At 44.8% G+C, this 22,168-nt stretch overlaps 2 protein-coding genes across 2 annotated transcripts in view; one reads left to right on the top strand and one right to left on the bottom strand.

Annotated features, from left to right (window-relative positions):
- The window catches only part of LOC119396390 (structural maintenance of chromosomes protein 4), a gene marked incomplete in the record, with an annotated part of 42,133 nt that extends 28,816 nt beyond the window's left edge, over nt 1–13,317 (bottom strand). The window contains 9 exon segments of the mRNA XM_037663593.2: nt 951–1,101; nt 3,593–3,733; nt 4,601–4,728; nt 7,374–7,538; nt 8,607–8,783; nt 9,550–9,741; nt 12,310–12,452; nt 12,932–13,026; nt 13,207–13,317. Of these exon segments, the coding sequence (XP_037519521.1) occupies nt 951–1,101; nt 3,593–3,733; nt 4,601–4,728; nt 7,374–7,538; nt 8,607–8,783; nt 9,550–9,741; nt 12,310–12,452; nt 12,932–13,001 (1,167 nt within the window).
- A 294-nt stretch (nt 13,318–13,611) lies between these two features.
- LOC119396391 (zinc finger C4H2 domain-containing protein) lies at nt 13,612–21,521 on the top strand. Its single transcript, XM_037663594.2, has 5 exons — nt 13,612–13,895; nt 14,942–15,113; nt 15,843–16,015; nt 17,370–17,538; nt 18,922–21,521. Exons 1-5 carry the CDS (start codon nt 13,843–13,845, stop codon nt 19,033–19,035), a joined length of 681 nt encoding a protein of 226 aa, XP_037519522.1. The 5' UTR covers nt 13,612–13,842; the 3' UTR covers nt 19,036–21,521.
- The last annotated feature ends 647 nt before the right edge of the window (nt 21,522–22,168 follow it).

Raw genomic sequence — 22,168 nt, 5'->3', positions numbered from 1 at the left:
CAATCGCTAATTGAGGCTTCATTCCGATATGCCCCATTTATTGTTTACAGACAGATCAATGTAAGAATGTATGCCACATAGTTCGCCCACAAGGATTGCTTGCTTTTCACACAATAAGCTTGTTTGGGGATACCCCATCACGGCGACCACGTGCAATGTGCGCTCACTGTACATAATCCGTAAACAAATAGCGCTGGTAAACAATTATGTACTTTTCTTTTTGTCCAAGATTATTAGTTTTGAATGCAAAAACATCCCTTGTTTTAAATTATTCACAGAAATGCCCGGGAAAGCTTCCGCTTCGTGTTTTCATGGAGTGCCGACGGCCAGACCTATGAGGAGTGCACCAGCATTATCCTACCTAGCACGCAAAAGAGGTGCGTCCGATAGAGGACGGCTCTGTAACTTCTCGTCCCCAATAACACTCGTTTAAACTTAAAAAAGAAACGATTATAGAGGTGCAAGTAATATGTACACCCGTGAGCAAAAGTATACGGACCATTGCCGTCTGTATACTTTTGCCATCTGCGCAGTCCAGTAGCGAGCTGCCTGCTGTCAAGAGCATTTCTCTGACGGATTCCGTCATAGCAATGCTCTCAACGGCAGACAGCTCGGCCCTAGATGGAGCACTCAGAGATTTCGGCACGCGCTCCCGTGGTCCGTATACTTTTGCTAACGGGTGTACATTTCAGCCTTGAAGTGTGGCTTCGCAGCATTGCAGATTTCCCTTGAATAGGTGGTTTCACGGCATACCAGCCCCACACTCCAGTGAAGCTATCTTTTCAGAAGATTACATGCGGTAAACAAAATGTCTATTCGTTCTTTTCGAACAATTCGAAATTTCAGCAATTTTAAACTCGTGCCGAAGCAAGTTTAAATACTGTAATATCCATTCGAATATTCGCCCATGCCTACTCGCTTGCCTCAAAGTGTGGAGTGAGAGAGCGTACCTTCTGCTTAGCCGACTCCAGATTTTTCTCCAGCTCCTTTCCCTTCTGCTTTGTGTGCTTGATAGTCTCCCGGCACTGCAAGTCCCGGCGCTCGAGTTCAGCGTACTCCTGCTTCTTGGCGTCCACCTCCTTCTCTTTCTTCTCACACTCCCTGTAAAGAATCGATCACCGCTCATTTCTCGTAACACTCGTCTCGCCAAATGTACTGGCCTTAACTAGTGGTGCTACAGTCGAATCCCGCCACAATGAATAATTTTCGTTTCCCCATCAGCCGCCCATAGAAAACAATGCGAAAAATGTCTCGTCACAACGAATACTTTTTCTTGGTATTTCCGCTTCAACGAAGTTTTCGCGAGTGCCACCACATAAGGAAAAGGAGCTTGCCTAGGATTGCTGCGAAATTCCGCAAGAAATTCGATCATTTCTCGTTGCCAGAGCTGTGCGGCCGCATCGCAAGACCCGTGTCTTCATCGGAGATGTGCTTTCTGCCACCACACACACATCCCGGTAAATTATTCACCATTGAGATGCTCGCCGACAGGTTGTCCATCCGCCATGATGCTGCCGGCGGGTTTGGTGCGCGCGTGTGGGCCGCGGAAGAATCGTTCTTCAAGAACTCCCGCCATTGTTTTCACGTAGCACTCAAAACAAAACTACTGCTCGTCGTCACATGCCCTGCAATCGTGAATGACATCCACGGGGTTTTGAAGGCACATGCGCGGCCAGCGCGCACCTAGTCCAAGCGTAACTACATCTGCCACATCCGCTGGGCTCACAAATGCGGTCGTGTCGACACGATCATGGGCGACCACGAAAGTACGCGCGCATCTAACGTACGCGGACCGACTCAAAGCAATGCTGCGGTCAAAACCACAGTAGACGCTATCACAGACAGCAACGACGCAGTTCTGAAGGCACAAACACCGCCATCGCGCACAGATTGAAAACGGAACTACGTAAAGTTTGCTGCAACCGCTGCGCAGAAAACTGCGGTCCCTATCGTCGCGATCATCGATAGCGAATACGCTCAAGTACGCAGCTAACACAGCGGAAGAAAGATTAAAGGCAATAAAATCGTAAAACGGCACGAAGCGTTTCGGCTTTCCTTTCGCTTGCTTATGACTGTGGTAGTGCGAAGCTTCGGCACTTTGTTTTCAGTTAGCCTCTAGCGAACTTTGGCACGCTCCTTCACGGCGCTACGTGCTCGGCACGCTTCGAGGGTTGCCTGCATATAGTATTTGCTCGTGTATAACCCACGCGTATAACTCTCGTATTGACGCAAAGCCGCCTTCCTTGCATTACCATGAAGCCAACTTGCGCACCGAAATTTGCATATAACCCGCACCCCGAGTTTAGCGCTAAATTTTCTGTATATTTTGTGCATGTTATACGCGAGATAATACTGCTACGGTATGAGCCGGGTCAGGGTATGAGCCACGAGAGAAGAGAAAGAAGAGGTTCGGCTGGTTCTACCTATGGACGCCATCACCACCTATCATTGCCTCACTTCATCTGTAAATAAACGCAGTTAACCTCAATCGAACCGTAACAATACATTCACTCGGTGTGCGACCAAGTACGTCCGAGTTAGCGAGAGTTAAATGCAAAGGAGAATGCATGCGCTTGCCGGGACCAAAGGACGAGTCATGATCATCAGATCTTCCCAACTTTTGTGGTCTAGAGATGAAATTTCGCTGCAACGAAATTCCGCGACAACGAATTTTTTCACGCGTCCCGTCAATTTCGTTGTAGCGGGATTTGACTGTAGCATGGTGCTAGTGGTGCTAGCCTTGACTAGTGGTGCTATCGTCATCACTACATTACACCCACTAAAAGGACAAAGGCCTGTATCCCTGTAATCTCCAATTACACTGCCTTACGTCAATCAGCTCTGCCTCACACTCCAAGCTATGTCTGGTTATCATGCAGTCCTGCAAAGAATAGCCCAGCCTCTATTCCAGCGGTATAGAACACATGGCAGGCCTCTCGCTAGCAGCCCTGCCTCTCGCTAGCAGCCCTGCCCACGTATAACTGTCTTTGTCCGTTACATTTCTTATTCTTTTCATAGCATGGTCATTAGATACACCGACGTCACTGATATCAAGCACATTTTATTCGTGAGGCACTCTATGTGGTCACCATGTGTTAAACAGAACTGTGGAACAAAAACTATATTTCAGAATCGGCGTCCTGATTTAAGTCATTCTGGACAACAGTACCGATACGTTTCTCGAAATCAGACGTCTAATTCCCTTCAGAAATGACCCATATATGAAATATGGGGAAATGCCTTCTTACGAATGGCAACATTAGGCTGACGTTTAGTTCAACAACCCTCCCCTGATCCTTCACTGTCTCGGCCATTGCAAGACATTAAACTTCGTGACCACAGGCAGCTAGATGAACTGAGTTGGAGACTACTGCTCTAATCACTAAAGAGCAGAGCACAAGAACAATGAACACAGAGAAGAGGGCAGACAACAGACTGACGCTTTTCTCTGCATTCGTCATTTCTGCGCTCTACTCTCTTTAGTAATCATGAAAAGCCAACTAGCCCAACAATACGTTTTGCTAATCTTGGGTTTGCTAATCTTGCTATCTTGGGTTCAACTGCGTTCCATTTCCACATGCACAATACTTACTTGAGGGCCTTCTTGAGCTCGACCTGTTGCTGCTTCTGAGCTTGCTGCTGTGTGTCAAGCTCTTTCTTTAGCTCGACCATCTGCGCCTGGGCTTCTTTGACTTGTTTGTCAGCTTCGGCTTCGAGGATCTTTTCGTTCCGTCTGCAGTGGTGACAAGTTAGTTTAACCTGAGACTATGTTCCACATTTGCAATTCACTCAAGCACAGGTAGCACACATACATACTATAGACAAGAGACTGGAATGCATACAGACATTGAAAAGAAAGACCTTCAATGTATTTTGGTTAGGAAAGAGTGAGCAACAGTTTACGGTGAATTTACAGAAGCCATTACCTTCTGCTAGTTGTAACTGGCACACACTACGCTGTCACTGCATGCATTTCATACATAAGTTACATCTATAAATCTTTTGAAGCAAACCACATGATGATTGACAGCTTTAAAGAGAGCAAAGGCTTTGTTGGCTAATGACTGCAACAAGTGTGCATGCATTGATTCCGACTATCTTAAATTAAGAAAAGCTACTCCGAATTGGTGCAGACTGCCAAACTAAAAAAATAAGCTGCTCTTTCGCGCTTTTATGGGAGCTCCCTAGCTAAAGACTCCGCTATAAGATGTTTAAGCGCAATGACAAACTGGCATGAGCACTTTGGTTTTTACCAGAAACCGAAACAAACAAAACCACATGCATTTCAGAAGACCTTACATTAGCAGTGATCAATCATTAGTGCCTCTTAAAAATACCTTTGAGTACCTACAGGCACTAGTAGTCTCTAGTCGAGTGTAACATTGTTGTCAAGGTATCTTGCCTGTAAAAATATACCCCCATTTTTTAGCAATATGTGCCCTCCTGGCACATTTTAACAGTCATGACAGCTTCTGCGCTAACAAAACCTTAATTCAATAAACCCTGCATTAGCTATTCTCACAGGACGCAATCACGTAGCAACTGCCTGCACTGTAGGCTGCCGTCTTCATAGCATATGGAAAATGCACGCAATATCAACCTGTAGAACTGGAAGAGCTGGTTCTCAATCACGGCGATTTCGTTTTCGAGCTTCAAGAACTCGACGGCCTCGTCGCGTGCCCCCTTCAACTCGTCCATGTCTTTTTCCACCAGCTTGACACGATTGAGCTGCCAATGCAAGCATGAAGAAATGAAGTTAGTAAACTTAGCCATTTTAGGGAACGAAAATTTTTTAGTATCATTGGAATGAGGAACATGATCCGTGCATGCAAGGTGGAGCCACAACTGTATCGGGCAACCATAACTATGAACGCTTGTACAGCTGTTCACATGGCACAGGGTAAAGCAGAACCTCAACATGACATCACACAATTTCCAAGTGTTGCAGTCATGGCACAGAACAAAGAAGCAATGCTGTATGCATCATATAATTAACAGTGCTCACAGGTTGAAACGCGACATCGATATTGTTTAGTATAATGACTGGTATGTGCAATCGCTTGAGATAGCTGCATCATGTCACTACAGATTTGGCTGCTAAAGGTGATATTAGCTCCGATGTAAGTGTTCAAATCGAAATTACGCCGATGTCACACATACTAAAGGCAGTGGAAACGAAAGCATGTAGATTACCTATCCCTAGGTTTTCACGTTTCAATGTGTGACCACTGTACATTCCAGATTCCAAGTTCTCTTCCTCAATTTTTTAGAAACTTATCAATGATATTTGGCTGTTTCATAAGACAAACATCCTCCCAATTAACATAACATCATGCAGTCTCCATAAAAGATAAACCCCTTTTAAAATTTCACATTCTTTTAGAGCTAAGTTTAGTTCAGACGGCTTGTTTTCAATCTCATATTACCACCATTGCAGAAAAAACCATGAAGTACGAACTTACTAAATAGAAGTTCTAACCTAAAATAAGATTACTCCCATTCATTAATTAAAATGAACATGCTTTTCTGCGCTTCAATGTTCCCAAATTGAAAACAAATACAACATCAAGCAAGGTTACCAGCTTTGCTTGACTGTACTGCACTGAGAGTCACGAGGTAGAATACGCATGGAATAAAGTGCAAACAGCTGCATATACGCACTAACGTAAAGAGCGCAATTTGAAACACAAGTACTATGGCACATTTGATACCAATCAACCTATATAAAGTAATGTGAGTGCATCCATCTTTTAGCACCGAGGTTTGTGTCTGTGCAGAGGTGAAACCTCGGCACAGACAAAGAAACACTGTAGTAGAGGACACTGTTTCTTTGTCTTTTCGCACCTACATGATAATTTAACTAGTATGCATTAAAAGTAGTGTGCATGGGCGTTATAACTTATTTACTAAAGTCATTTGGAATGTAGGAATTGCGCATGCTCGCGATAACAGCTCGATGGCCTCGGCTTCCTCTGTCGCCGCTTCGATCCCAGCATCAAGCTGCATGATCACAGCCATGTAGAACACCATAGCGGCCTTGTCATCTGTTTCGCGGTCACTCATGACGGCGGAACAAGCACGTAATGAAACGAAATGAGCACACGCAACCGCAAAACCAGGCAAAACGGCAAAACTACGTGGCAAATCTGGAAAAGCGGCAGGACGGGTAAAGCGGTTGTAACGTAGCCACAGTTTCGCTGTTCAACAAACTTATAACCACCTCTGCTTATAACTAATAATGCACTTATAATTATGTATAAACAATTTTTTTTATATTTTAGAACAAAACAACGCACAAATGTGTGCTTTTAAGTGGATTTATTTTAGTTCACTTACGACGACATGAAAACGAAAATAAGATTAGCAGCGCCACAAAATTTTTGCGACAAACACCTGAAGTAAGTGTAGAGAGCTATAGCCCCAAGAAAATGTTTGCTTCACCTTGACAAAGTGTAGTGCTTTTCACAGCTCTCCATGCCAACATAAAACCAACATTCCTGATTCAATTGTGAACAGCATGTTCAAACTTGCAGCTTTTTAATTTGCACCATTTTTTTTGGTCTTTGGTAGTGGGTCTCTTTAAAGGGACTGACAACCAATTTTTAGGGCACCTATTTTCTTTAGCGCAACGGAAAGCTATCTGGTCAGAGTGTCTAGCCATGGAATGGTAACGTGGAAAACACTGTGAAACATCTTAATCAGAATTTTTCTATCTGCGGCAAATATGAAGTCTTATACACGCTTGACAACACATGCTGCAAACAGTGAGTGCGAGAGCGGTTCGTGTTCGAGTGCAGCGGTTTACTGTGCATGTGTGCACTCTGCGCGCATGCGCTACGGCTGGACATGGGCCACTGGCGGCCTGCGAAGGCAGCCCTGCTTCTCACCGTGCAACTCCTTTTACCTCGTAGGCACCACAGAACAGAGCGGTGATAGATAATAATATACACACTCTAACTTTGAGGACCAATTATGGTGCGCATGACAGCATCAGACTACGTGACTACGTACAGCAATGTGACCGACTTCATAATCCAGCTTCAAGGCTCTTCCACTAGGCTGTGCGACATACTGGTTTTTGTTACTTTTAGGCACGATTTAAAAATATAAATCCTACTCGCAACGCGAAAAGGATGCTGGAACTTGTCACTATATTTCACGGTCTTTTCATTTCTACCAGGATCTAATCACATGTTCTGCCCAGTTGTCGGTCCCTATTCTACACAAATTCTACACAAATTCAAGCACAACCACATGACGACATCTCCATGCTGACTGCACCAAAATTCAGTCACAGCGTCGAGTATTCCACGAAGTACTAAAAATGAGCCGCCAAGCGAGTTCAATCGGAGCTTTTTATCGACGACGCTCACCTTTTCCGTTCTCTCTTCAGAAAGCTTCTCAACGCGCTGATTCAACAGCTCGATGGGCTCCTTGTAGCGGGAGCTACCGATGATGTCTTCAAGAAACTCGAGCATTCCTTGGTCGTGCTCGGTCTGTGCCTTTGGCTTCATCAGAGCAATCTGCTCCACTTCTCCCTGAAACGATCGAAGACACAGCACGTTCAACATCGACAGCTCTACATTGAGGTCAACTAAAAACATGCGCTACAATTCGCGCAATACACTGGTCACCATCTAAGGTATTACCAAAGTGGGCCATCATTAAGTGAAAGGTAACCATGACAACTTATACGCTGTGCCAGAGGAGAGTTATCTCAAAAAAAAAAAAAAAAAAAAAAAAAATTCTGGCTACGCCCCTGATAGCCACAACAGTTACATTTTTAAGACACAAGTCGCGTGTGCAAAGCCTTCTATGCATGTAATTTTAGCACGCTATCGCACCAGAAAGCTAGTTCTATTGAAGAAAAGTTGCCAAGTCAGTTTTTAGTACCTCAGGGGCTCATTAAAAAAAAGAAAGAAAACTCACATAATGGCCTTTTTCTTTTGCGATATGATTTACCACCATTATTAACGCAACTAGGTCTGCAAATAAAACTAAAACTAAACACCGAGTCAGTCAATGCTGAGTTTAATTTTTTAAAACAGTACTGTTTATTTTGGGACACTAAATTCATTATCAGAATAGATAATGTGGGTTATACTTTCATTTTTTTGAATTTCAAGCTGACATCTCAAAGCCAGCATGTGAGTGTGTCGTTACAAATCTCAAAGTTCATACTTTCTGACACGTTAGTTCAACGAAACTTTGCTAACTAGCCACGTTATGCCCTACTACTTATTTAGAACATAATTTTAACCGATGAAGAATTGCAGAGGACCGTTGTCAAAAATCTGTGACATCACGGCAAACGTGGAAGTTTATTGTGCTAACACAAGAGCAAACATTTTTTAAAAATTTTGTTGAAGTACCCTAAGGGCCAGCAGGCATTGCACAGAGGTGCTACAATACAATAAATTGGTAACAATTACAATGGAAAGTGACAGAACATCTACTGCTGGAGGTCTGGAAAAGCCAGAAAAGTGACAACTGCTTATTACTAGTCGAAGTCATCTATATATTCCTTTACGAGTTGATGATACCTGCAAGATTACAGTGCATGTTTAGGAGATCACACAAGAGGAAAATGAGAGAAAGGCAAGGACCTGAAGAATCAGGAATCGATTGTGGTCGAGATCGATTCCAAAAGAGCGCAGAGTTCTCGTGGCCTCCTTGTAGGTGCAGCGCTTTCCATTGACAGTGTAGTAGGACGAGTTGTCGCGGTGAGCCGTCCGGCCAACCACAAACTCAGAGTTTGGAACCACCTCGTAGGTGTTTTCGTCCTACAACCAAAAATGGTGAAAATGAAAAGATAAAAACAGGGTAAGTGCAAGCGTTACTATAGTCAGTGACAACCAAAAAATTGCAAATAGGCTCTGTCCGCCTACAGTCAGCGACAAGTTATGTGTACGGTGTGCCGGCCAATTGCATTCGCTGGTTTCCGTGAAGGCAATTGCTTTTGAATGTTTAACACAGTCCAAACTTGAATGCCCCGACAATTTCTACAGAGGATCCCAATGTCAGTGTTCAGCCAAAGATGATATTTTAGCTAAAAACAATGAAATGACAATTAAATATGCCTAGTTTTTATCAAAAACACATAAGCTTCGATCGGACACCTGATAGCATGGCTCTCTCACAGTGGTGAAGGACAGGTTCCTCATAGTAGTTTCATGAGTGGCGCTGGTACTCAGCTCTTGCTTTTTCACTTTGTATGGACTGAAAGTGTTAGTCAAATTAAACACAAATTAGGTGACTCTGCGACTCCACACTTAACCAATTAAAGCTGCTTCAGTAATCCACAATTTACATAATACTCAGCCTTTTTGCACCGGACAGAGGAGTGTCAAATCTTGTCATACGGATTCTTCTACATCGCATATTTCCAATGGCAGGCGGAACATCGACACAGTTATTGTGAACTGTGAATCAAGTTTAAATAGCTGTTTAGCAAGTAGCCCTAGGAATGTTTAGCTATATGTGATAACGTATAAAGACCTAACTGGTCAGATAGAGCTCACAGCAATCACAACTATCTCTGCAACATACCGTGTCGACGATTTTCTGAAAGTAGACGTTCACAGAGCAGCTGTCCAGGTTCGTGTGGTTTGTGCTGTTGTGGATGAGGACGCCAACTTTCTTGGACCGAATCTTTTGCGCCCGGTAACCGAAGACGAAGAGCATGGAGTCGATGACGTTCGACTTGCCACTCCCGTTGGGCCCGACAATGGCTGTAAAATTCTGTACCAGAAGGTTGAGGCGCAATTACTAGCATTTCAACACACAACAAAAAGCAGGCACCTGCTTCTGTAAAGCCAAAGGCTTATAAAACATCAGTGAACCCAGTTCTCTAGTACGGTTGCATGTTGGAACCCTCATCAGGCTTACTTCAAAGGTAGGTTGGAAAGCACCCTGAGTAAGGCATTGCGGTTCACTTACTCCAAATATCCTTACCACGACAGCGCGAGTACTTTTCAAAGCATAGCTGGAATGCTTAAGCTTGCTTGTTTATGACAAGCTGATGCGATGAAGTTAGTTTTTCACGCTTTACCTTGATTGTGGTAGCGTAGCTGAATGCGAGCACTTGGAGCTGCCCCATGGTCATTCCAGGAGAAACTGTCATGAAAAGCACTTGAGGCAGTACGCCTCAGGCTGCGACACATTCATATTCTTATTCCCCTCCCCAACTCCAAGATCTACAGAGAGATATGGAACATGTTGCCACGAGAAGTCGGCTAAACAAATTCTGTCGGCAAGGTATGTGGCGAAAGTGAAATCATACTTCCTTGCATAGCGAGAATGATAACATGTACTCCTTTATTGTGCATCCTTGCCACCCTAGCCAACTGTATCACAGTACGATTTGATGCGCATTTCTCTGATCAGGAGGCTTATTGGTTTGTTTGATGCACATGTGGTTGTTGCTGTATTGGGTAAGTTGTAGCAACAAATGTACTTCTCTGCATGCTTTGAAACCTACTTCCTGCAAAAGCCTCAACAAGGCTGTTAGCACTTGCGAAATAACAATAAAAATGGACGAAAGGTCACAACAAATCGAAGATTAAAGCCTCGAGACATTCAGATAAAACATGGTATAACTTTGTAGTATTGTAAAAAACGGCAGGAATGTTAGTATTGTATATGGGAGTGGATATTCGCCCAGCATCCGGCTGAACTGCGCGAGCGGAACTTGGCCGGCAGTCACATGGTTAATGCCGGCATCCAGTGGCAAAAAGCGCTTTGCCGGCACGGGTATTTGCAGAGTCATTTCGCGAGCGGCCGCTAAGCGAAGAGTGCCGGCATTTAGTGCGGCAACAATTATTTGCCGGTAGTTTGAGTTACCCACGCCGTCGCCACGTCTGAAAACACGCGCTGTGACGGCATCAGTTGTCCGGTTGTGGTTTGACTGGCAGTTTACTTTCGCGGCCGGCCAAGTATAATGTGTCGGCAGTCGCTACAGCCAATCAGGTGAGAATGCTGGCAATTTACTGTTCTCAGATATTGTGCCGGCAGCAGTTGCTGAAGTTACGTCCAGCATGTTTTCCCGTCGGCTCTCACTGTTTTGCCAGCGTCCGTGGTGTGCCTGTGTCACTAGGGCGCACGTAACCCACGAGCCGCTTCGCGCTTCTCAGTATTTTGCCAGCGTCCGTGGTGTGCCCGAATCACTGGAGCGCCAGGGCAAAGCGCTTTTTGCCACAGGATGCCGGCATTAACCACGTGACTACAGCCGGCCAAGTTCCGCTCGCGCAGTTCAGCCGGATGCCGGGCGAATATCCACTTCCATTGTATATTTTGTCTGACTTTGCTTGTGCTTTGATTATCAAGTAATAATGGTGAATGTTATTTAAGGTTGCATTTTTTTACCGCATCACGCATGCTCCTTGCTTATTTTTTAATGTTTATTTACCTTCATATGACTTGTAAGTCAGAAAACCTTCATATGACTTGTAAGGCAGAAAAAGTGTTCCACACTCGCCGTCATGGCTACTGGCAGCGCTGACTGACACTCCCACGTTTAAATGTACAGGCTGTTTCACACTTAGGGGAAATCTCGGAGCGCCTGGCATCGTGATGCGACTAGCGCTGCAACCACGCGCCGTCAGCAGCTCGCGCGTGCGCAGATGTACAACTCTACACCCTTGAAGTGTCTGCGCACGCGCGAGCTGCTGCCGGCGCGCGATTGCAGCGCTAGTCGCATCGCGATGCCAGGCGCTCAGAGATTTCCCCTAAGTGTGAAACAGCCTGTACGTATATACCCTATAAAGTGGACGGGGGGAAGGCCGCCGCGGTAGCTCAGTTGGTAGAGCATCGAACGCGTTACTTCGAAGGTCGCAGGTTTGGTCCCTGCCCGCGGCAAGTTATCTTTTCGTCCACTTTTCTTTCTTCACATTTACCTTACATTTACTACTAATAACATCCCCTATACTTCCTTGGCAATATTGTCTGTTAGTGCTCATTAATATTGTGTATAACACAGAAAAACGAGCCCTTAAAATTAACACTTCTTTCCTTCATTGTAAGTCCGTAAGTCTTCTGCCACTCGTGCAATATCACAGTGCACCTTTCAGAATGTACAGCATAGATTCCATTTTTCCTGTATGACACCATATAGTATATTTAACCATGTAACATCCTCCTTACACAATGCTCTAATAAGGAGCCTGTAAGGTATTGTGAATGAATAAGTAAATAAAGGAAGTTGTCACGAGCTGTTCCGACTATCATTCGCGACAATGTTCACGCAAGGCACTTCTTCCCATTCATTTCACTGTCAAAAGCCGCGCACCAGCAATCTGCCCATCCGCTTACCTTGTGAAACGGTCCGATGATCCTCTTGCCGGCGTACGATTTGAAATTGATGTTCTCAATCTTCTGTATCATGAGCCGGGGCCCAGTCGGATCAAACGTGCATGATGCTGGCGGCGGCGGTGGAACGTAGATGTCGTCAATGCCTGCAGGCGGCGAGAAATCTATGAGTACAACTTGATCGATTGAAAGTGAACTATTACGTCGCAAAGCTCCGTGTGAAGCGTTCTCCGAGCCCCATCGCCGGGCCCTACACAAAATTACGAAGTCTTTGTTTTGTTTTGTCGCCTAAAAGAAACTAGCTCATACTCACGAGGGGGATTGACCACACTGTCGATAATAAAGGGATATGTAAAGTCGAAATTCGACAGCAGTCGCAGGCAGGGGCGTAGCCAGGGGGAGGGGGGGTCAACCCCTCCCCCCCCCCAGACATTTTTCAGTTTTGCTTGCGTATATATACACGCACACATACAAACGCACGCACGAACATACAAAAAGTACGGTTGAACCCCCCCCCCCCCCCCCCCGAAAAAAATTTCTGGCTACGCCCCTGGTCGCAGGTAAAGGCGCACGCATAACTTCGTTCATGCGTGCTTCCGCGGAAAGCATGCGAATTGCAACTTACGGAAACCTCCTTCTTCGTCGTCATCTTCCAGTTCTTCTTCATGGTTTTCTGCGACGCTGGTATCCGCCATCGTCAACCTTTAAACACTGTAGGCACTGTTGGGAGAAGAGGAGACCGAAAGAACGAAAGATTAGCCGTGGAATTTGAATCGAGATTGAATCGCTAAGCTGAACAGTTCCCGCAGTAGTACTCGTCGGAAATGAGGCCAAACATAAAAGAAATGAGTAGAAGGGCAACAAAAAGCGAACTGTCGTAAACGTAGAAACCCTGCTTACCTGTTTCCTCGGCCGCGCGCGCAAATTCTATAAGTTTCAACGGTGCACACGCGATACGAAAGTCGGAATCCCACCGTCAGTTTCCTTCAACAACGGCCAAGTGCGCGCGCTACGATTGATGATGGTGATGATAGGCCACAATACGTCGGTCGTGACGTAATTTGAACCCCTAATTTAAACTTTATGGAGCTCAAGAAGATTTTGCATCAAGTTTGAGACACGCTCTGCTTCATACATTTCAAAATGATTTACAAAATAAATGCAGATCTTAAAGTTTTCAAATAATGCTAGTGTTGATAGCACCATAGATGGATAACCACATCCCGACCAGAGATCTCGACCACCCTGTTGTAAGTTTTTAATACGTCACGACCGCCATGTTGTTACTAGCTTTTTCTTTTTCTATTTGCTTCATTCACTCTAAGAGGCGAAGCGCACTTTACAGGGCGCAGCTTTGCTTGAGCTTTGGAGCTGCTTGAGGCCGCTACGCTGACTGCTTGCTCGAAATACGACACATCGCGGGTACAGTCGCGCACATTAGCGACTGTTTATGCTGCTGATCACACCGAGCACCGTAATTTGTCATCAGCTACTGCGATTTCACGACGGCCCTCAATCGGTGCGCGCTGAAAGACCATGACGGATGAAGCTACGATCATGGGAAAACTGGAGTGTCTCAAGGAAATAAGGTAAGCGCTCATTATCTTTATTCTTTTGTACGTCTCGTGCTTTCCTGTTTAATGTGCAGTGCGAATATACCTCGATTACTGCGCGTACGAAAACATAAATAATGCTTGTAATGCGAAGCGTTTGCGAGTTTCCATTCCCGGGATGTCAACATTTCCTTTCCGTGTAAACGATGCTCCCCTTAATTCCGCGTTTATTGCTTGCGTGCAATTTGTGATCATTTCGTTTCTTCAACTACGCGCGAACTGGGTAAACAAATCGAAAGCAGCGTTAGTTTAGCTACTCTCCTGATGCGTTTGGATTGGCCGTGATATGATGTTTACATCCGCGATTGCTCCGAGAGCGTCATCACCAGATAGGCTGCGGTTTTGAACCAGCTTGCGTCTGGGTTTTGCGATTGGTGCAACGGCGCTAAGTAAATAAAACGCCTGCAAGTGTTGCACACGATTAAGTCGATCATATCGGCCGGTATTTAACGCCTGGAGATTTTGCCGGCGATGTTGGCGCCGGAGGCAATGTATGTACTTATGTGCGGAAACTGAACTTACGCACGCATTTGTTGATTGATAGAGTTAGCCATTGCCAAGTATGTGGGTGGGCGGGGCGCCCCAAATAAACAATACGGAAAGGATTTTATTATAGCCTGTCGAACATTTCCCTGCCTTCCACTTTTACCGCATCTATAACGTTGTTATTTGTCTAGTGCATAGAAAAGTGCCAGGAAGCGCTTCTCAAATGAAAAAGCACTTTCAAGATTAAGCCCTGAAGGGAAAGAGAAAGTACATACATTAATAACGTCGAAATGTTTAGTATGTCAGCTCCTCTGTTGAACTATGCATTTGCATAAATACACGCACCCTTTTTTCCTGGTATGGTCTGGTCTGCTCACAATCAAAGATAAAACAGAACAGGGGCTGATTAGTGGGAAATATACCTCTAAACATCTCGATCGTTCACGCCTAACTGTGTCAACATAAAAACCGGGATTTTGCGAGTGCACGTGTGCTTTTCTGCCTCTTTATGAACAAAACATTTGTCTCTCTCCAAGGGCCCGTACAGTTCAGATGGAAAAGCTCAAATCAAGGCTTCGCGGTGAAATAGAGGCGACAGAGAGTGAAGAACGCTGCCTCCAAGAGTACAGACACGAAATGGAACTCCTGCTTCAGGAGAAGATGGCCCACGTTGAAGAGTTGAGGCAGATTCATGCGGACATCAATGTGGTAGGTGGCAGCTTTGGCTTTTAATCTGACCCAGTGGTAACCACCTGACAATGTCGCCCTTGAAAATTTCCGTTGGTAGAACGCTACATAGATAGCACATTGCATATTTCAGCGTGTGACTAAGTTTTGCAATGCACAAAAGAGGGGGGACTTATCGAGGGTTCGTTTATTTTGTTAGACACAGCATAATGAAACCAACAAACAATGAAGCTAAGGAATGTATAGGGGATATTACTGACATGTTTTTAGCTGTATCCTTTCCAATTATGCCATAATTACTACACTATATGTATACAGTTGAAAACACGCAAGTAATGTCCCCTATACGTTCCTTAGGTTCATTGTCTGTTGGTTTCATTAGGTTGTGTATAACAAAAGCTTTGCAACAGGGCATGTGTGGTGTCGTGCGTCTCTGAGTCAGTGTTGGTTTTTCATGGGATGGTACAGTGCACCTGCTCACGGGCCTTCTAATGGTGACTAGCTGCTTAAATCTTGTTTTAAAAGTTGTTTCATTAATTCAGCTTTGAAAGTCTTGTACAGTGCGAGATACAGCACTGACAACGGAGAAGCACTCATGGGCAGCACTAATTCTGTTGTCCATCTTGTATGTTGCACTGTACAAGGCACTTTAAAGATGCATCAAGACCAACTAGCCCAACTATCAGTTCTGTTATGTGTCATGATTGTTGTAATATGATGGTATCAAAACTCTGTCCTCCTCCTTGTCAGATGGAGACAGTAATCAAGCAGTCTGAGGAAGACAGGAACAAGCACCTCGACGGGGCCAAGCAGATGCACCACGAGTACAAGCCGCTCAAAGATCTGGTCGACAAGCTCCGGCTGGAGATCGGCCTCTCCAAATTGCCAGAGCTGCACGAGGAGGACCAAACCTTCAAGCCAGAGTCAGTGGAGTTTCAACATGCTCTTAACCCCTTAACTGCTTTGGACGAGCACAGCTCGTCCTAGCGGAATAGGTACTCCCCTCTAGCGTTCAGGACAAGAGGCGCTCTTCTACAGCTTAGATTGCGTGTAATCCACCAGATGGCAGCATTTACTTGACAATTTATTTTTCTCCTGCGGAAAGAGCATGGTGTTTGCATGAAAAGATGGCTTGCGGTGGCAGCCACCCATGCATAGCTGGCTCGTCAACACGAAAAAGAAGCTTTTCATTTTCGTCATCTTCCTCGAGTGATGATGGTTCGGATACAGATGTTTATCTTGTGTCCGGAAGTGAAGACAGCGATGGCGGTGAATTGAGCATCTTCTCCGGTGATTATGAAAACAGCTCGGAAGCGAACATCGCGAGTGCTCGCCAGTGGATCCTGCTTCATGCGGACAATCCTCCTGTGAAGCATCCTCGCTTTCCATTCTTGTCCGTTCCAGGCAAGACTTTCAACTTGTCATCGCAAGATGGCCTTATGGAATATATTCAGCAGTTTCTTCAAAAGCGCTTCATTTGCTCCCAGAAGCGAGGAGAAAACGGGAAAAAGTTGAGAAAGGAAACTCGCTTTTGGTGCAGGAGCTGCAGCAGGCCCCCTTGCATTATTCCGTGTTTTGATTTGACGAAGTATGTGGTACAAATATTATTTCAACATCGACTAGGTACTTTTTAGTACAATCAGATTCGAATTCAGCAATAAAAAAAATAGGCACTTTTGGTTGGGAAATTTTCAAAAAAGTAAAGCACTTAAGGGGTTAAAGGGTCACTGAAAGTGAAACCTCAAAGAAGTTTAGACATATTATTCTGTGAGAACTCTAGCTTCATTAACTTTTGTATCACAGGTTTAATCCTGTCGAAAATCGAAGTTTTCATTTCTGAATTTCACGTCGCAACTTCAGTGCCTGAACATCAGTGTGACGTAAGAGATTTCAAACTTTTTTTGGGGGGCAGTATTTTGGCCATGTTGGCTCAGTTAAAGTGCCTGAAACTCATCTTAGCTAAGTCTCCCGTTCTTATAGAATACAAGTTAGTAAATTTTACTGATAAAGAATTACCTAGGCTCTAGGAGGTGCCATCGAAATCTGTGACATCACCGCAGGAACCTTAGTGACCACACATAGGTTCTACACGTAAACTGTAACCGTCACTCGTCGGCTCTGTTAACAAACCAGAATTTCTGCTATCAAGCTTTTTAGAAGACTTTCGGAAAGGCACCGTGACGGTACAATTCCGAGAAAGCATATCTCAGCTACTGTAGAAAGGTTAGGCCTGAGGAATTTTGACTAAGTGTGGTGGCGGTTTGAATGTGTGTGTAGGTTTTTCGAGAAGCAGAAGACCGAGTGGCACCAGAGCGACCTGACCGAAGCAGCCCTGCCCCCGTCCCTGGCCGCGGCCGTGCAGCAGATGCAGCAGCCGGGGAGGAGCAAGGCTCTCGCCGAACGCCCGCAGCCCTCGGCCTTCCGCCAGCAGCCGCCGCCCATGAAGGCAAGTGCCGCCCCTGCTAGCAATTGCTGTGCCCTATGGAGCTTATGTTGTCTCCAAACAATAACACTCATCTGTCCGGTGTGCTTTTCCTTTCCTTAACCGTTGAGAGCCTGGTACTTCAGGATGATCAAGCATAATGCGTGTTGTCAGTGTGACGTATTGTTCTTGATGGGAAAGTAGTGGGCACAGAACAGAGTTAGCAGGCGCAAGAAAGGAAATGCAAGTAAGGCCAATGACGATTATTGCTTGAGGATGAAATATACCCCAGAGGACTTAAGCTTTTTTTAAGAATGTACAGTAGAACCCTTTTGTTGTTTCTTAGCGTACCATGGAAGAATGCATAAGCTGGAAAAACGTAACGTTCAGCAACAATTGCCTGAAACTGCCCTGAACCAGGACTGATGCTTCAGAGTATGTGCCTTGAAGATGTAACGTATCACTCAACATATCAACCAAGCTTTAGTGTACTAAAAGGTAGTCGCCAAATCCCTAAATTACCCTTCACAATTATGCTGCTGCCGTAAATTTACACTTGCAGCAAAGTAGCACAATCTTTGTTACAACAGTAGCTGTATTCGTCTGGTTTAGCTCTGAACCGCCAGGTGGCATCACCACCTCGGCGAATCACGTTTAACGAGCTCACTAATGTCCGGATAGTAGCAAACAAACTTAAAGGGGTCACAAACCACCCCTCGGGCTTGGTGAGAAAACACATCCTGCGGAAAGCAGACACTGCTATGAACAGCTCAGCCAAATCTTGCAGTCGCGCATGGCAAGGAGAGTTTAGAAGCCTAGCGTAAAGTTATCATTTTCTCAAGCGTGCTCTATTCATGCAGAGGCACGTCCTCGCTCTCTTCGGTGGGCAGAGCACCTGCTGTTTGACGGCGAATAACAGATAGCATGATATTTGCGAATCGCTGACGTACCTAATCCTGTGGGGGTGTTTGGATCAGATGGGCTTCTTGCCGCATGGTGCCGACACTGCACTCCGCATAGTGTGCTAACGTTACACAGTGAATCACAGTTGCACACACGAATTACAGCAAGGGAGAGAGCGATCGAGTTTCATCACAAACACTCAAGGTCATGATGCGTGCTGACGTAACTTCTTTCTCCCTTGCCATCTCTCCCTGTGTAGCTTCCAGCGCACTCATCGGGACGAGAGAATAGAGAAAGCGCTTATAGTGTGCGACAAATCCCTGTAACTCCGCTCGTTATTGGCAGATTTGAGAAATGTTTTTCGGCTATTGATTCACGAGGCAATAAACTCCAATACTGAGGTCATTCTCTGATTACGTGGAAAAGTGGTTCAGGGCCCCTTTAAGCTCTATCTTGTTGGGGAGGCCCTGACTAAGTTTTTATATCTTGTATCTTGTTTTGCAGGCGTGCCTGTCCTGTCACCAGCAGATCCATCGCAACGCACCCATCTGTCCTCTCTGCAAGGCAAAGAGCCGCTCCAGGAATCCAAAAAAGCCCAAGCGAAAGCTGGAAGATTAAGTGCCGCACGTGCGCTTTGGATTCTTTGTATGGACCTGTTCCGTTCTCGTTTTTCTAGTTGTGCCCTTGAGGCCCTCCCTGTGCCAAGACATAAAGGAACAACTTGTTGTGCACACAGTACGACTATGAAGAAAAAGGCAATGGTGTTAACTTAATACAGAATGCATTACTGTACGATCTGTTGTCTTGATTTTTTTTTAGCTGACCCGCTGATCCTGCTTGCGAATGTCGTGTTTTTTTCCCCACAAATAATCGTGTGGCAGAGCGGTCACTAAATAAGTTTATATTAGATTTAATGTTTACTGTTTATAAGCAGTACATACACATATGGTTCTGTGTCTATCCTAAATGTTATTGTCGTCGGCAATTCATTTTTTTCAGGTGCTTGTACAAGGACGCCATATTGTCTGTACAGTGCTTTGTACATGTAGTCAATGAACTGTTTTTTTTTTCCATAATCCAGTCATTTCATTTTATCTTCGTATCATTTCAGTTGTTCTCATTTATCGAGATCGTTGTCGCCACATTTCTGCAAAGCCAGTATGTCCTGAAATCATTGTGTGTGTTTCTTCGACTTGTGATGAAGCAAGTTTACATTCATGTAAGGCTGTTTTGAACTTGTATTGGTTTGAACATTCTAATAGCAAATGTTAGCCTATTCTGCACAATTAGTGTTCATGCTTTTGGATATAAATGAATGAAGATTGAACACATACCAATTAAGTTCAGATAAATATGGACCAGTATTTGTGTGTTCCTTTGACTTATGCTGGATGGTAATTATGAAGCGTTCTTTCTAAACACTGCTGTACCCCTTTATTTAAAGGGTTGCGATCTGCTGCCGTTGCAGTTCAGGGTGTTTATGTGTGCCCATGAAACGTAGTGGTGTGATTTCTATTGTGCCGCAGAGTGCTGCTATTCTCTAATGAAGCAAAAGAGCCTCAATTCACTGAAGTGTGCACTATATTGTATCTCAATAAGTTGGCAGCACAGCCTAGGCTACGAGCGTGAGCACGTTTGGATCTACGCACTAGAATTATTTTCAGTATGTCGTGCACCATTCGACCCATTGCATCCTCACTGATGCTTGTATTTGCTTTATATTTATGTTGTAAAGCTTTTAACTGCGTGGAATTTGCAGAAATTCTGCACCTTCTTCGAGATCTGTTCCATTTGCTGTACGTGGCATTGGGAGATGTTGAGATGACGTATGTGGCATGTCGCAGGTATTGCAAGATCTTTGAGGCTATGGATTAGAAATTGTTGCCTCCACTCTGTATTTTCTGGCCCATCCTAAAATTTTGCGAACATGAAGCAGCAGCCGAGTGTACGTCTGTCTGTATGATGAAGTAACAGAAAAACTCCGTGTGTTTGACGTGTAGCAAGCAGTGCATGCCGATTAGAAGTTGTAAAAAAAGAAAAAAGAGTGGCGTCAAAGGGCACCGTGTACCTATCGAAAACCTGAACACTCCCAATGACTCGATTGCCGCAGGCATGACAATGGTTCAGATGCTCCCCCTCGCGCTCTTTCGAAACGTATGCGAATGCCACCTTTGTGGCAACATTGCAGAACGTCTATTATAAAAGGTCTCATTTGCATGTTGTAGTTTATTATATACTAGTGCAAATTGTACTATCTTATTCAAGGTATCACAAAGCAATTGTATATGGTGCTACAAATCCACAGTCTGCTATCCACTTAGCATGTAGACAAGCAGTCTCACTCATCAATGTTTGTACTGGCTGCAGACCATTGCCAAAAGCTTAACAAGTTAAATTGTCCTTCCATTAAGCACTTTCTGTATATCTCGTGAAGCCAAGCTGGTGAAAAATTTAGGTAGCGTAGGTGCGACTGATGGCTCCAAAACATGCTGAAAAGCGTTACCGACTATGTGAAGGCATCTTTCTAGCTACCGTGAACTCAATAGATCAAAATGAGGTAAACTTTGCAGTCAGCAGAGCTGTTCCAAGCCCTATTTAAGGACAGTGCTCCAAGTCAGAGAAACATATGGCTCACGTGTTATCGTGCTCCCGATTGGCTGATAGCTGCTGTAGCCTCTGGTTTGCTGCCAACGTATTGCAAGGTTGAGTGTAATCATGCAGCTAGTGTAGAATGTTCGTTTCTGTAGTATTTCCAATGTTTTTCACAATTTTGTGCAGGGAGTACTTTAGGCTCATAGTGCAGTTGGTGTAGTTGCGTGTGACAGTGTTTTATACAGGTTGGCCTACAAGCCTGTTATAAGCAGCCTTTCCTGTGGTAAAAACCAAAGATTGTCGTTCTTACCGACAATTGAAATGGCTGCTTTCAACTTTGCTGAACCATAACTGTAAGTACATTAGCAATGTGATCTGTGCCAGTTGTGTACTGTGTTCAGTTTCTGTTCTCCTTCACAATTTGTACCCAGTCAAAGATCGTGCCCTGTAACAGACTTGTACCTCTACAGTAGTAGCAACAGTGAGTAAAAAGTGGTACACGTTTACAGCAAGCCTCTTTCGTAGCTGGTTGTTCTGCATCACACTCTTTCGCCCTTTGCGATTCAGTGGATGTTAAAGAGGTACTGACACCATGACAGTACTCTTTCAACACTTTTGGACCCTGCCAACACTTTTTAGAACATGGTCAGAAAGCGCAGCCGATCAGTAGTTGAGGCTTCTGCCAACATGCGAGCCAGATATTACAGCGCTGCATGCAGCAAGGAATTAACATCACGTTTGAAAGACTGCTACAAATCGTTCACTCTTCTCCTGGCATATTCCGTGATAAAGTGGCCAGACTACGTCGTAGATGGGTGAACACGGCTATCGACTAATTTGAGCGTTCGTGTGTTGTAATGTTACCGCAACCACCACGTACCCACGCCGCCCTCTATAGTGCTAGAATTATGCGCCACAGAATAACATAAGCGTGCTCGTGATCGCACTGAAAGTAGGCCGACGCATTCAAATAAAGAAAATCATGAAGGTGGTGATGTGTGCCGACATAGCTTCTTGCTCCTTTGTCATCCCCCCTGTATAGCTTTCAGCACGCTTCTAGGGATGATAGAAGAAAGCGCTTAAAGCATGGAACAATACCCCTGTAACTCCGCTCGCACTTGACAGATTTGAAAAATTTTTGCAGCAATAGATTTGTGAG

Source organism: Rhipicephalus sanguineus, chromosome 6 (genome assembly GCF_013339695.2).
Source record: "Rhipicephalus sanguineus isolate Rsan-2018 chromosome 6, BIME_Rsan_1.4, whole genome shotgun sequence".
NCBI lineage: Eukaryota > Metazoa > Arthropoda > Arachnida > Ixodida > Ixodidae > Rhipicephalus > Rhipicephalus sanguineus.
This window is presented reverse-complemented; position numbering and strand designations above follow the sequence as displayed.